Raw genomic sequence first — 15,337 nt, 5'->3', positions numbered from 1 at the left:
GACGGCGATTGTGGGAGCAGTCAAGTTACCACATCCCGTATTCACATTATTCTCAACTTTCCGAAAGTACAACTTAAAAATATACATTAAATCCCACCAACTATTTCCCTTTAATACAATACTGACACTTCAAGAAATGCAATTGATTCACAGTGAAGCATTTGGACATCCTATGATTAGGCATCATGTAAATTAAAGTTCTTTCTTCTAATTAATTAATCACCTTCAGAATTCGGAATTAACTGGATTGCTCCACTAATATTTCCTTTCCACCTCCACTGGAGTTACAAAAGTAACTTCAATACCAAAACCTTCTAGAATCTCTACATGGTGTTTTAATAACTTTAAATAGCTTGAAGATTTTTGATATGTTGAGAAATACAGTAATATATAATAAAAACATACATGGAGCACAATAGAATTGTGAATACAGCTGAATTGAATTTAAAAATAGATTAATTTAATTGAAAAATTTGCACAGTAATAAACCAAATGAATGAGCACATTTCTAATTTTGACTGTTACAATTGCTATTCCTGCTCATAGGTATTTCACAAATTATAAAATCTTTGACTTTACATGTAACAAAAGTAAATAGAAAAATAAATATGCAATTGTACACGGAATACTATGGCAGACACTTTTCATATATACAAAATGGTTTTAAGAAAAGTCAATATTTGCATTGATTGTTCAAATAAAATAATGTTTCTCACAGCTTTAGTCATGTTCTTATTTTGTACATGTAACAACAATGTAACATCTTTCAGATAATCATATGGCATCGATGGCCATTCAACCAACTAAGTCTGTGCCAGCTCATTGGCAGAGCTGCATGGTTTGTCCCATTCTTGTGTTCTTTCTCTAGTGTCTTTTAAATGTTTCCTATTCATATATTTATTTAATTTATCTAATTGAATGTTATTATGGAATCTGGTTCCAACATTGTTTTAGGCAGTTTGTTCAGTTCACATGATTTATTGTATAAAAAATAAATTCCTACAGTTCTTTTACCGTTAAACCTCAAATTTGTGTCCGATTGTTACCAACCCTTCTGCCGTTGGTTAAAGGTCTCCTCATCTACCTGGCAAAAGCTTTCATGATTCTGAACACCTTTTCTAAATCTCCTTTTAGTCTCCTTTGCCTAAAGTGGAACAACCTCAGCTTCCCCAGTCTCTCCAATTAGCTGAAGTTCCCCATCCTTGGTACCCTTCTAGTAAATCTTTTCTACTCTTCTTTAAGACAGTCACATCTTTAGGGTGGTGTTCAGAATTGAACAGAACACTCTAGCGGAGAATGTTAAATACAAATCATTAGTTGGCAGCTAGTACAGGGAATTTGATATGAATTAAGATATGCACAGCAGATTTTTAGATGAGCTGAAGTTTGTAATGGATGGAAGATGGGAGGTTTGAGAATACATCACAGGGAGGGGGCAGAGTAGCAGGAGTGGGAAGCCATGCTAGTATTCCTCATCCACAGTGCAGAGGCGCCAAGGTCAATTAATTGTAGCATGCAAATGCTGTCCTAGTTTACATCTGTTAACTCAGCACAAATATGGAATAAAACCCAAAACATTCTTGTCTGCATCATTTAGCTACGCTCTGCACTTATTCAATGCAAATTAATAAATTTGAGAGTTGAGCTGCCACTTCACATAAAACGCTCTTGCACATTTTTTACAACATTCTTCAACTTTGCTTTTCTCAATATATACTGGATCTTCTCTAGTAGGTGGTTTTCCTTGATACCTTCCTTCCATTTCAGTAGAAGGGGGTGTAACTTTTCATGCATCATATGCTTGTTATGTGACCTCAGTACTTTACTAACTTTCTTTGCCTCTTCAATCTGAAGTAAATTAAGAAATCTCGTCAGCTTCTTGAGTGGAATCTTCTGATATGCCACAAACTGAATAATGGCTTCATTTTTGGTCGAGACAACTGTTGAGAGAAAGGAAGAAAATTTATAATGCAACATTTTATTAGGTGGACTAACTTGGTACTTGGGTTTCTGTTGGAGGTTGGGATATTGCTATTTGCATAATATTTTTAGTCACAGTAAAACTTCTTGTTTTTTTCCTTCTCTGCACAAAATGCATTGAAAGCTCAAAACAAGGACCTGACTGAATCTTACAATCATCTTCATAAACGGCTTATATGTGAGAATAGTTACTAATATAATATATTGTTTATGGGTGGCAAAACAATTCTTTTTTTTTATATAACTTTAGTGTACCCAATTCATTTTTCCAATTAGGGGGCAATTTAGCATGGCCAATCCACCTAGCCCGCACATCTTTGGGTTGTGGGGGCGAAACCCATGCAAACACAGGGAGAATGTGCAAACTCCACACGGACAGTGACCCAGAGCCGGGATCGAACCTGGGACCTCGGCGCCGTGAGGCAGCAGGGCTAACCCAGGCAAAACAATTCTTACGTGAAATGGTTAAAGTAAGTTTTGGAGATATAGTTTTATATATTAATTTGATTCTCCTGCTTCCCATCCGCGTGTTTCCCGGTGGCAAGAGGCGGCGCGCCGTTTGCTGGTGCCAGAATTCTCAGTTCCCGCCGCTGTCAATGGGAGTTTCCATTGAAGCCATTGGGAAACCCATGTGCGGCGGTGCGCTGCTGGTGGGACAAGGGAATCTCCCTACCAGCAAACGGCCGGAAAATTCCAATCATAATCCTTCGGGGGCAAAGAGAAAAAGTTATATCATTCTCCTTTATTATTTTTTTTCCCCTCACTGGCCCCTATGAACCCAGTTACCAGTCCCGATGATATAATCTGCTGTATTTAAAGAACTGCAGTTAATTTAGTAAAACGTGCCTCGGAGTCAAAAGGCTGTGGGTTCAAGCCGCACCCAAGTGACTTGAGGACAATATTCAGGCTCCAATGCAATACCGAGCGAATGCGGTCAGTGGTATCATTGTTCAGATGAGATCATAAATAGATATTCCTATCTGCCCCCTCAGATAAACCGCAAAACGCCCCATGACATTGCTTCAAAGAAGAGCAGGGAGGTTGTCCCCAGTATCCTGAATAGTAATCCATCAACCAGCATCACTATAACAGATTACCTACTCATTATCATGTCGTTGCTGCTTTTGGGAGCTTCGTGTGTGCAAGTTGACTGCCTTTGTTTTAAATTATAGCAGTGACTACATTTCAAGAGAATTTTGTTGTAAAATATTTGGAATGTCTTGAGGTCATAAAAGGCACTTGAATAAATGCAAATCTTAGTTTTATTAGTTCCAGCAGTTTTCAATCCCATTTAAAATACATCATTAAAGTAATCTGGAGCCCTCCAGCTGTCCAGAACATATAAGGGTTGGAAATCACCCAATCAGTAACACTTTTGGCTGACAGAGTAGAGAATCCCCAAATCTGTTTTCCATTCCAGACAGGGAGGCATAGGGAATCTGTTTAGACTTTTCATGCAGATTTAATCTTGCATAACCATGGCAGCACGGTAGCACAAGTGGATAGCACTGTGGCTTCACAGCGCCAGGGTCCCAGGTTCGATTCCCCGCTGAGTCAATGTCTGTGCAGAGTTTGCATGTTCTCCCCGTGACTGCGTGGGTTTCCTCCGGGTGCTCCGGTTTCCTCCCACAGTCCAAAGACGTGCAGGTTAGGTGGATTGGCCATGATAAATTGTCCTTAGTGACCCAAAAAAAAGTTCAGGAGGGGTTATTGGGATAGGGTGGAAGTGACGGCTTAAATGGCTTGATGTAGACTCGATGGGCCGAATGGCCTCCTTCTGCACTGTATGTTCTATGTATCTATGTATAATAGCTGCTGAAGAGCAGAATGCAGTAAAGAGTTAGGAAACTAAATCTTGATGACAAGTTATCATTCAAAAAAATCCCCAAACATTTCATGTAATATATTGGTTATTTCGGCAATGTCCAATCAGATTTGATTACTTTACACACCTGAATCATCCAGAGTTCCATCACCATTGTATTTCTTCCAGGAAGTACACAGGGCATTGTGATATCGATTACCTGGGACATTAACCTCTAAGCCCTCTTTCGTGCAGTTTGTGTGTACAAAACAAGGCTCTGAACTGGAGATTCTGGGAGAAAAATGGCCATGGGTACATGGTTCACAGCTTGTATCACTGTATGGGGTTCCTGGAAAATACCAAATTCACAGATGTTAAGCACAGGGTAAATATCCACTTACATTGTTACAAATAAAGCAGTATGTAGTACATTTTTCGCAAAGTGGAATTTAAACATTTTTTTGTTTCAGGCTGATAAGAAACAGGATTGTGGTTTTTGATGAATTTGGGAAGCCCATTAGTGGTTACATTGGGTAGAACAAAACAGAAAGATATTGTGGAACTTTTGTTTGAATACAATACCCTATTTTATAATCCATTGAAATAAATAATCCCATTCACAGAAAAATTTGGATTTTTAGATAAATTAAAATTTTAAGTAAAGTCCAATGATTATCTCAACAGATCCTTGCTAACTAATTAATTTATCACTGACTCTATTTTATCATCCAAGAAGGGTTCCACAGCATCCACAACAAAGTATTTAGTAAGGCTTTAGTAAGGGACTGGACTTTCTCACCGCATTAGTTACGTGCTTGGCCAGCAGGTTCATATTGAGTTCCAATCCTTTGTCATCAAATTATCTGTTAGTCTTAACTGTTTTTTTTTGCTGGCTGCGTTAAACTTCAATCAAACAAGCATCTTCTTTTGCTTGTCCATTGCATATTGTAAGAATCCTCGGGAGCCCATTCTTCATGCTTTCTTGCTAATTAGCAAACACTAAATTAAAAGCTTTGGCTGACTGTGAAGTTGTTTTTAATTTGTTCACTTAGCCTGCTTTTATTCCTATTGTGATCTGCTCGCTCAGTAGGGATGGTTGACAAGATGGGAAATTGTGGTTTGGAACTTGGTTGACCAAATGTTTTGTTGGCCCGAAAGGCGTAAAAGAGATCAATTTGTCAAAAACAGAACCTCAGCAAACTTCACACTAACACATAGGGAGGAGATGATGTCGAGGTAATCCAGAGGCCCTGCCTATTGCTCTGGGGACACGGGTGCTCAAATCCATCGTGGCAGCTGGTAGAATTTAAATTTAATAAATAAATCTGGAATTGGAAGCTGGTCTCAGTAATGGTGACTACAAAACTATAATTGATTGCCACAAAACCCATCTCGTTCAATAATGTCCTTTAGGGAAGGGAATCTGCCATCCGCACCTGGTTCGGCTACATATGGCCCCAGACACACAGAAAATGCTGTTGGCTCTAACTTTCTTCCCTCGTGGCCCAGCAAGCACTTCAACTAGAAGGCAATGCACTACTGCCTTATCAAAGGCAATTATGAATGGGCAACAAATGTTGGCCTTGCCTGTCATGCCCACATCCATGAGAGAGTAACAAAACTGTATCAAAAGACTAAAGGATAGCTTCAATGAATAATTACTCTTTTTTTTAAAAACCCACATATTTTAATGAAAATAATTATACTTCTGCCAATTTATGTAATTATCTTTAAGATATATAGTTTTGATATTATAACAGAAACATAATAGAATCATAATTCCTGAAACCAAACTACATAGTCAAGGCAACAGATGATAATGCAAATTCTGCACAGTGAAAATATTAAACTTACCCATTTTAATTACACTAGCACCATAAGGGCAGCTGGAGTGTTTTAGGCAGAATTCAAACTCCAAATAATAGCCAGCCTTGCATTCACACACTCTATTGTGTGTAGAATTACACTGGTGCTTTTCATACTGGTGGTCTCCACAGAAGACATTACAGTAGCGACATTTCTGAAGGTAGTTCCAGTACTGCGTATAATGCAAATCTGGGCAGTGTTCACATATTGTTGGTTGGACACCAGTACAGTGTTCCTTCACAAATGTTCCAGGTGGACACTTCTCACATGTCACCATCTGACCAGTGATTGCATCCCTTCTTTCATAAGTCGGCCTGGCATTGCCTGGTTCAATCCAACTTGAAACATTTTCTATTAATATAATAATGATCAGGTACTGTTGGGGAAACTGCAAGAAATAAAATGAGGATTAAATGTGATGTAAACAGTCTATCATTACTATTCAGTACATTCTGAAATAATCTTGTACAAACACTCATTCTAGATACCGATAACTGGAAATGATATGGTATTAAAATGCATGAGGCGCTTGTGCACTGACAGGCCAAAAACATACGATGGCAAGTATTAGAAAAACATGCCTTAAAATTGCACTTTATAAAATAATTAAACCATGTGTTCAAATTCTGTAACGTTAGTTTATACCTGTACAAGTTCAAACATTTTCTTTTCGATTCCAAGTGAACCCTTGCAACCTAGGTTTGTATACAGGCTTCCAACTACATGAAACTATCTTATACTAGTCATAACAAGTATAAATGAGTAAGACCACTCTCACCATACGGTCTTACATCTTCTCACTATTGTGGTGTCAGCAGGAGGTCATAGTGATGCTCTCGCCGTTCATGGGCAGGGCACTAAAGCTATTGACCAGATGCTGCGGAGGAATGATGATGACTTGCAGTGAGGACAGGGCAGTACTCTTCCTTTCCTCTGCGGACATCTGACTCCTGCCTGACAAGAGAGCTGAGCGTGACCAGCCACTGAACGAGGTGATCCAGGGGCACAGAGAGGCTGAATGAAACATCTCAGCTTCTACTGCCTCCTCCGAGGTCAGGGGTCCCGGTATGTTCCTCCACTGCCTGATGGGGTGGACATCTCTCACACGTTTGCAGCCGATAGCATCCTCATTACTAAAGAATGCTGGCAGACATGAGAGGTCTGAGTATGCTCTGGGAGGGGTATGGGGGGGGGTTGCGGGGTGCAAGCCTGCCCTGGGTGTGGTGTTACAGGGTGGGGTCCACGGCATTACTGTATCATTAATGTAGGTGGTGGGAGAGACATTGAGCTGCAATTCGCTCACTGCAGAGGGAGGAAGCGCCGTGTTTGTGCAGGGGTTGGCGGAGCATGGTGCCATGACATGCCAGCGTGGTAGCTCTTTACGGGTAATCAACGTGAATTTTAATACAAACTAGTCATCACAATGATAACTTAACTCCATGTTCATCCACTAGGCAGCTATCTTCCTCACCCTCCCGCTATATCTAAGTGTATCCCCAGTACCATAGCTGAGGAAGAGGCGGCCTCCTGACTTCCACATCCTGTGGCCGGAGATGAACTTGGTGGGCACACCCTGAAGGGCCAGGTCCTTGAGGGTCCACGCCTGTTTTCGACCAGCATGGGTGTGGCAATGTTACCCTCTTCAAGTGTGCAGGGCTGGAGGTGTGCCGCCCACATGGAGGGGCGGGGGTGTCGGAATAGTTGGACACTCGCAGAGTCTCCTCGGTGGAAGGTCCTGGGCCACACTCCTGCCGATCCACTTCCCTCCGGGTACCCCTGGGCTCCTCCGCGGGGTAGAGGAGAAATTGCCTGGTGCAGTCTTTCTGGGAGAAGCCCCTGCTACTAGACTTGGATCAAGTGCTGGGGAGATAGTTAAATGGTGGGCCCCACTGATTGGAGCCATTATGTCGTGGCGGGGTGAATGAATCTGAGACAAGCATGAAATCCATGGAACAAACTTTTTTGATGAAAGAGGTTGAATATACGGGAACTGTCCTTGCTGACAATGCCGGCGAGGGACCCTCTCGTTTTTTCACCAGGACAGACACTTTGAAGAAGTATCATAAAATTTCACCCATTCATAGAATCACAGAATTTACAGTTCAGAAGGAGGTCATTCGGCCCATCAAGTCTGCACCGGCCCTTGCAAAGAGCACCCTATCTAAGCACACGCCTCCACCCTATCCCCGTAACCCCACTGAACCTTTTTTGGACACTCAGGACAATTTAGCATAGTCAATCCACCTAACCTGCACTTCTTTGGACTGTGGGAGGAAACGGGAGCACCCAGAGGAACCCCAGGCAGACACAAGGAGAACGTGCAAACTCCACACAGACAGTGACCCAATCCGGGAATTGAACCTGGGACCCTGGCGCTGTGAAGCAACAGTTTGTTTTTAAAAAAAATTAGATTACCCAATTATTTTTTTCCCTGCACATAATAATAATCGCTTATTGTCACAAGTAGGCTTCAATGAAGTTACTGTGAAAAGCCCCTAGTTGCCACATTCCGGCACCTGTTCGGGGAGGCCGTTACAGGAATTGAACCCGGGCTGCTGGCCTTGTTCTGCATTACAAGCCAGTTGTTTAGCCCACTGTGATAAACCAGCCCCTCTTTGGGTTGTGGGAGTAAAACCCAAGCAGATACGGGGAGAATGTACAAACGCCACACGGACAGTGACCCAGGGCCGAGATTCGAACCCGGGTCCTCAGCGCCGTAGTCCCAGTGCCAACCACTGTCTCCACGTGCCGCCTGCAAAGCAACAGTTCTAACCACTGTGCTACCATGCTGCCCCAGTGATTCAATCACAATTGGTATCTGTGCACACTGAGCCCTGGGATATTTCTCTGAATAATTGTTAGTACTTACAGCACAGTTCAGCATTATGCAGTTGCCCTTTTAAAAAGATGATTCAAGGATCACCCAGTTCAGTTGTGAACAGGGCAGCCCGTTTTCTTTCAGCAATATGTGCACACATTTCTAAACATCTGATACACAGGGTCGATACTGTGACATGTTATAAATGTACGAGATGAGGGAATAGGTCGTTACAGCATAAAGCAAATATTGCTGCTGCTTCAGAGCTGGTGATCCCAATTGCTCAGTTTGGGAAGCCCTGCTTTTAACCCACGCTACAGGCAGCGAGCAGTACAATGGGAGAGTTCAATATCTGATACACCCCGCCAAGTGCATCAGAGACTGCGCATGCCGGGTCACGAGCAATCGTCTTCGAAATGACCATCGTGCAACTACACAGATTTATTTTTACAGTGCAAGAGATCATTGGCGCAAAGAGTTGTCTGACTTCTAAAAAAAAACACAATACCGTTTCCCGAAGCTTATGTTAAAACGCCCGAAACATTTAACCAGCAAGAACACTGACAATTAGCGGCTGGGACTGCTAATCGGTCTGGCTGTGCCTGTGCACAGTGTTCACTCTGCTGGACCTTGAGGGAGGTATTGTCCTGCCTGCACCGCTCTGGAAATATAACAACTGTTTCTAACTCCATCGATGCATCCTCGCAGCGTTATTCTTAAACACGGATTCCCACAGCCGGCGGTAATTGTTTTTGCGCTGACAACATAGATTCTCTAATAATTGCGAGCCCATTCATCTGCTTACCCTGAAGATCATGGTGAATTTCCTCTGGTCTTGTCCAGACGTCTGGGCTTCCTTCAGTTACGGCATCTTTATTTATGAGCAGATTCCGACGGAAGCATGACTCACTACACAGGAGTTCCCTGAAAGCCTCACGTTTCAGAAACTGTCGACAGACAGGTTTGACTATTTGTGTAATAAGAGGGAAGTTTGTCTGACAGAGAGTGAGTGGAATTCCCCCCCCTTCCTTAAGGTCGAGCAGGGAGGAGGGGGGCGGGTGGGGAATCTTCTTTATGGGAAATGTTTTCCTTTATTGTTTCCTAGATGACCAGAAAATCAACGCTCTGATTGTATTGCTTGACAAATGATTGGGTGGCGGTTTCTGGTGGGTGAGCCCAGTTCTTGGAATGTCATTTTGTCGTCTATGCAAATGCGAAGGTTTGGTAAAAGTTTCACACTCGAGGGCTGTGGCAGTGGCTGTTCAGTCATTCAACAGGTGGCAAAATGTTTCCTACCAAGGCGCCCGACTTTCCTCACTTTATTGTTTGCTTGTCTGCGTTGGAATAATGTTGTTTCTATCACTTAAGAGTCCTGGGGCGCGATATAATGGCCACGCTTGAGCAAGAGCGAGACGCGGCCATTAGATCGCAGGACGGGCCAAAATCGGGAACCGCACTGGGCGCCGATCGGTTTGCGATCTCACCGGCCCGTTCCCGCTGGCGAAATGAGCCTGCCCCTGCCGTAGGGAAAAACCAATAATCACCACTTAAGGCCAATCTGCATACGATTAATGGGAACGGCCCCTATCTAACAGCCTCCCGTGACCTAACTGCTTTCCAGCAAGTGTTTACGTCGGAGCCGATTGGTACACCTTTTCTAAAAACCTGAAGCTACCACAATGTCTGCTGTGCGGATCCGAGGAGGAGTGTTGCCATCTTTGCTCCCAGGCAATGAGCCCGGTGGCACTGGGTTTGCTGCCCCAGGTGAGTGCTCGGGGTGAGTGGTAGGGTACATCCATGGGGGGGGGGGGGGGCGGCTCCGTTGGGGTGCTGGATGGCAGGGGATGTGAAGGGCGAAAGGGAGAGCCATGGGGGACTGGAGGATCCCGGGGTGGAAGGCACCGCTGGTCGTCAGTCTCAAACCTTCTCCAATTCTTTACAGAAATTACACGGGGTGAATGACATCTTGGACCCCGCAGAAGCTGCCCCCGTGGTATTGCTGGCAGGCCAGGAGGCCAGACGCTGGAGAAGGCAGCGGTAGCAGCGTCGACAGAGTCTCGAGGCTGCGGTCCATGTGCAGGATCCTGTCCCACACCCTGAAGACTGGCCGGCCATCAGGCCAGGGAGCGAACCAGAGGGGGGAGGCCGGCAACGGCCCAGGGTGTACAGGCGTCGCTGAACTTTCAAACAAATGACGGACGGCGTGTGTCGCAGGAGGCTCCTTCTCAACAAGGGCACAATGCGGCACCTGTGCCATGTCCTTGTGGACTTGGTACCACGTGGAGGAGGAGAATATCAGCTCCTGGTGGCCGTCAAGGTCACCGCAGCCCTGAACGTCTGCGCCTCAAGGTCATTCCAGGGCACAAGCGGGGACTTGTGTGGCATTTCACAAGCTTCAGCCCACAAGTGCATTTGTGAGGTTCCGGATGCCCCGTTTGCCCAAACAACTAACTATATAAACTTTGACATGGACCAGGCCCAACAAGATGTCCGGGCAGCAAGATTCTCTGCCATCACTGGGATGCCCTAGGTCCAGGGGTGATAGATGGCACACATTTTGCCTTGCGCGCACCAGGCCGTCAAGGACCACACTGCATCAACAGGAAGGGATTCTACTCCCTGAATGTCCAACAAGTGTGCGACCACCAGATGAAGATCATGCACATGTGTACATGCTTACTAGGGAGAGTGCACAAAAGCTACATCCTGGGGCAGTCAGACATCCCTGGCTTCTTCAGGGACCACCCCAGGATGGCCAGTTGGCTCTTGAGGGAAAAGGGATATCCATTGAGGACCTGGCTAGTGACGCCAGTACGGAGGCTGGTGACCGATTTGGAAGCATGATACAACGAGGACTTTGTGGTCACCCAGGCTGTCATTGAGTGGTGCATCCGACTCCTCAAAAAGCTGTTCTGATATCTCAAAAGCTCCCGTGGTGCACTGCAATATACCTCAGAGGGTCGCCCGCTTCATGGTCTGTTGTGCCCTCCACAACCTGGCACAGCAGCGGGCGATGTGCTGGAGGTGGAGAGGGGGGAATATGTGGCCACCTCTGAGGAGGATGAGGAGGCACCGGACCAGGTGGGGCTGGAGGACGAGCCCGGGGAGGACCCGCAGGACCAGCCGGAAGATGGAGGACAGGCGGCAGCAGCGATGGTGCTTCATGCCCGAAGGGCCAAAGAGGCTCTTATCCTCGCCTGTTTCACATAGTATGTTGCTTCATCCGCCATGTCATAGGGAGATGTAGGCATCACTGACAAAGCCACATTTCTTGTCCATTCCTATACTGAGTGGCTTTCTGGGCCAATTCAGAGGGCGGATGAGAGTCAACCACATTGTTGTGGGTCTAGAGTCCCATCCAGGCCAGACTGGATAAGGACAGCAGGTTTCCATTCCTAAAGGGCATTAGTGAATCAGATGGATTTTACAACAAGCCAATTGTCAAGTGGCCACCATTTTTGATATTTGCTTGTATTAATTTCCGATTTATTTAATCAACAATGAAATTCCCCAACTGCCTCGCTGGGATTTGGGCTCACTTCTCCGGATATAGACTGTATTTGCTGCTCACTGTGCAGCAAACACTCTTCAGTCTCTAAAGGCACCATTAACAACCCCTTTGTCTCATGTCCTTGGCATATTTGCCAATCTCTCCTTAGCTTCAACCTATTACTGACTTTCCATTCAGCCCCCCCCCCCCCCCAACACTATCTAAGTTTATAATTCATCACATTTCTGTCCTTTTTCAGTTCTGTAGAACGGTTAATGAACTCAAAATATTAGCTATGTTTCTCTCTTCACAGATGCTGCCAGACCTGCTGAGTTTATCCAGCCATTTTGTTTTTATTTAAGGCAATTATTACGTTCAATAAAGTCAAATTATAATCACTTGGATTCATTTCTGAAGAGTCGACTGTACTCTCCTCAGTTTTCCATAACTTGCCATAAAAGTATAATGCACATGAATGTGTCCAGAGAGGAGGAACATGATAGATCCCCAAGTAGAGTGGCAAGCTGAGAGGAATTAAACTTCAGGTGTCGAGAGATAAACACAAACCTCGATTCTGGTAAACCTGCACTGGACTGAAAGTGAGTTGAGGGACCTGTAATAGAATTAATGAAAGGAAGACTAGAGTTTTCAATGATTAGTATTTAAGCAATGACAGGTGGGGTTGGCATGTTCCTATCATCAGTCACTCAAAACAAGGCGGCTAAACTACCAGATCTTTGGGCAGAAGCAATTATGCAACACCTTTCACAATCTGGGCACACCCCAAAACATTTTACATGTGATTGAGTATGAGGCAGTGTGATCACGCTGATCATGGTGACAATAAGGGCGACATGCGGCACAGTGGATAGCACTGGGACTGTGGCGCTAAGGACCCGGGTTCGAATCCCGGCTCTGGGTCACTGTCCGCGTGGAGTTTGCACATTCTCCCCATGTCTGCATGGGTTTCACCCCCACAACCCAAAGATGTGCAGGTTAGGTGGATTGGCCATGCTAAATTGCCCCTTAATTGGAAAAACAAAAAATAATTGGGTACTCTAAATTTATTTAAAAAAAAATAATGGTGACAATTTGTAAAATAGATGTGCCCTCATTCAGAAGTGATTAGTAATACTCTATGGTCTACATTAAAGGACTTGGTCCTCTCAGAAGTTATCTTTTCAAAAAGAAAAAGTATTTGTATTTTTTTTACAACAAAAACAGAAAATGCTGGACAATCTCATCAGGTCTGACAGCATCTGTGGAGAGGGAAGGGAGCCAACGTTTAGAGTCTGGACAACACTTTGTCAAAATTTTGTATACTTCTCAGTATATATACAAAGTATATTTTTAATTTTGTTTCAGACTAAAGTGCTTTTACCTTTTTTTCACACTGTTCCTTCTGCTATCATTTTATTGTTCTTTTTTTCCATCGACACTGCTGACATCACATTTTCTGCCAATGCTTTTGGGGTCCACTGCGAATGAATGGCTTATGTTTATTGTGTGCATTCTTTACTTGAGGTACTTGTGCCAGTAGAGGGAGTCAGACAATAAAATAGTTGCATTCCAACAATATGTGCAGACCTGGTGGTTTTTTTCACGCAGGGACTTTACAATGGCCACAAGGATGTGTCTGATGTGTTATGTACTCTGGGATAACGCAAGCTGCAACTGGAGGCAGTTTTAACCAAAAGATACTCCAAACCTTGAAGTTAGTTCAATCTGATTTATTGAACCAGGAGCAGAGTTCTCTATGAGTTCAACTCTCTGCTAACCTAAGTGTGGTTACTCAGTCTGACTGAACCAGACTAGCTCTTAGCTACGTGCTGGAGGTGTGATACTGTACATACACCCTGACTCACTCTAGATGTTCATCAGTGGAAAGAGGCGGAGTGTGAGTGCCTCATGCCTTTTATAGTGAGATACCACCCCTGAGTGTCCTGCCTGCTCATTGGTCATGTCCTGTTCTCTGTGTTCATTAGCTGCCTGTCTGTATATCATTATCTGCATATCAAGACATTTCCCCTTTTTTTAATGTTTCGTTGGCACATGGGAACGTACTTACATGTGGTGGCATATATTAACATATTTACAAGCGGTGGCATATGTGAACATATTTACATGTGAAGACAACTGTCTAATGTGAGAAAACAGAACATAGCAAACAAAACAAATGTTCATAAGTCCAGTCTCTAGGGCTTGTGTCTGATCCTTGTCAACCACCGGTGAGGTGGTGGGGGCGGGGGTGGTGCCTTGACAGGCTGGATGGAAGCCTGACTGGTGGTGCAGACCTGCACAAGGCTGCATAGTGTCCAGGCTTCCTGCAGTTTAAACATCGCCTGCCTGTTGCAGGGCAGTGTTTCTTCAAGTGGGCGTTGCCGCAGTTTGAGCACATCATGACATCGGCGTCCTGACGCTCCACGCGTCGTCACACATGTGCAGTGCGGGTGTCGGCCGCTTTGTTATCCCGTTCGCATTGCGCATGCGTGGGGCCCTGGGAAAAGTGCGCAAAATGGGCGCTTTCATCAATGCTGAGGCACTGCATCCGAGAGATGGCCTGCACACCCTTTTCTCATTTTCAACCGATTTGTACTCGGCATAGCGAGTTTTGGCGTGCTCATTCACTGTGCATGTTTCAATCACGACGGGCAGGTCATATACTTGATTTTCAGTAGCTGCTCTCTCAGAGGATCAGAGTGAACTCCAAAAACGATTTGGTCTCTGATCATGGAGTCAGCAATATCACCAAAGTTGCAGGACAGCACTAGCAGGCAGAGGTTAGTTAAGAAGGAGTTCAAAGATTCATCTTCACCTTGTAGATGCTGTTTGAGTATGTAGCGCTCAAAGATTCCATTGGTGTCCACTTCACAGTGACTGTCAAACTTGTCCAGGATGGTCTGAAACTTTGTCTTCTCCTGGCCTTCGAAAAGAGTTGAAGAGTTGGATGGCTTGATCACCCACTGTTGAGAGGAGAAGCGCGATCTTCCTTGCATCAGACGCACCCACGAGGTCTGAAGCTTCGATGTACAGCAGAAACTTGTGCTTGAATGTCCGCCAGTTGGCACTGAGATTGTCAGAGGTCCTGAGCTGGTGAGGAGCCTGAATCTTCTCCATGGTGCCGGGATACATGGTTAAAGGATGGTCACGACTGGGAGTTAAATATTCGAGGATATCAAACTATTCGGAAGGACAGAGTAAGGGATGGTAAGGGAGGTGGTGTAGCTCTGTTATTTAAGGATGACATCCGAGCAATAGTAAGGGATGACATCGGTGCTATGGAGGATAAGGTTGAATCCATTTGGGTGGAAATCAGGAATAGTAAGGCGAAAAAGTCACTGATAGGAGTAGACTATAGGCCACCAAATAGTAACGTTAT

At 44.6% G+C, this 15,337-nt stretch overlaps 1 protein-coding gene across 1 annotated transcript; it reads right to left on the bottom strand.

The window, feature by feature from the left end:
- Nucleotides 1-438: 438 nt before the first annotated feature.
- Nucleotides 439-9,454, bottom strand: LOC119969505 (tumor necrosis factor receptor superfamily member 6B-like). The gene is made up of 4 exons (XM_038803203.1): nucleotides 9,274-9,454; nucleotides 5,639-6,038; nucleotides 3,933-4,133; nucleotides 439-1,940 (listed from the first exon to the last, which is right to left on the bottom strand). The coding sequence occupies exons 1-4, from the start codon at nucleotides 9,283-9,285 to the stop codon at nucleotides 1,654-1,656; spliced, it is 900 nt and encodes a 299-aa protein (XP_038659131.1). The 5' UTR covers nucleotides 9,286-9,454; the 3' UTR covers nucleotides 439-1,653.
- Between the last annotated feature and the right edge of the window lie 5,883 nt (nucleotides 9,455-15,337).

Source organism: Scyliorhinus canicula, chromosome 7, assembly GCF_902713615.1.
Source record: "Scyliorhinus canicula chromosome 7, sScyCan1.1, whole genome shotgun sequence".
NCBI lineage: Eukaryota > Metazoa > Chordata > Chondrichthyes > Carcharhiniformes > Scyliorhinidae > Scyliorhinus > Scyliorhinus canicula.
The sequence above is the reverse complement of the archived record's forward strand: the minus strand, read 5'-3'. Positions and strand labels throughout refer to the sequence as shown.

What these genes read in the sequence shown, in the direction of transcription:
- LOC119969505 (XM_038803203.1), bottom strand. An exon ending in TGCTAGTGTAATTAAAATGG is followed by an intron (nt 4,134 to 5,638) that starts GTAAGTTTAATA and finishes GGTATTTTCCAG; the next exon opens with GAACCCCATACAGTGATACA. An exon ending in TGGAACTCTGGATGATTCAG is followed by an intron (nt 1,941 to 3,932) that starts GTGTGTAAAGTA and finishes TTCTCTCAACAG; the next exon opens with TTGTCTCGACCAAAAATGAA.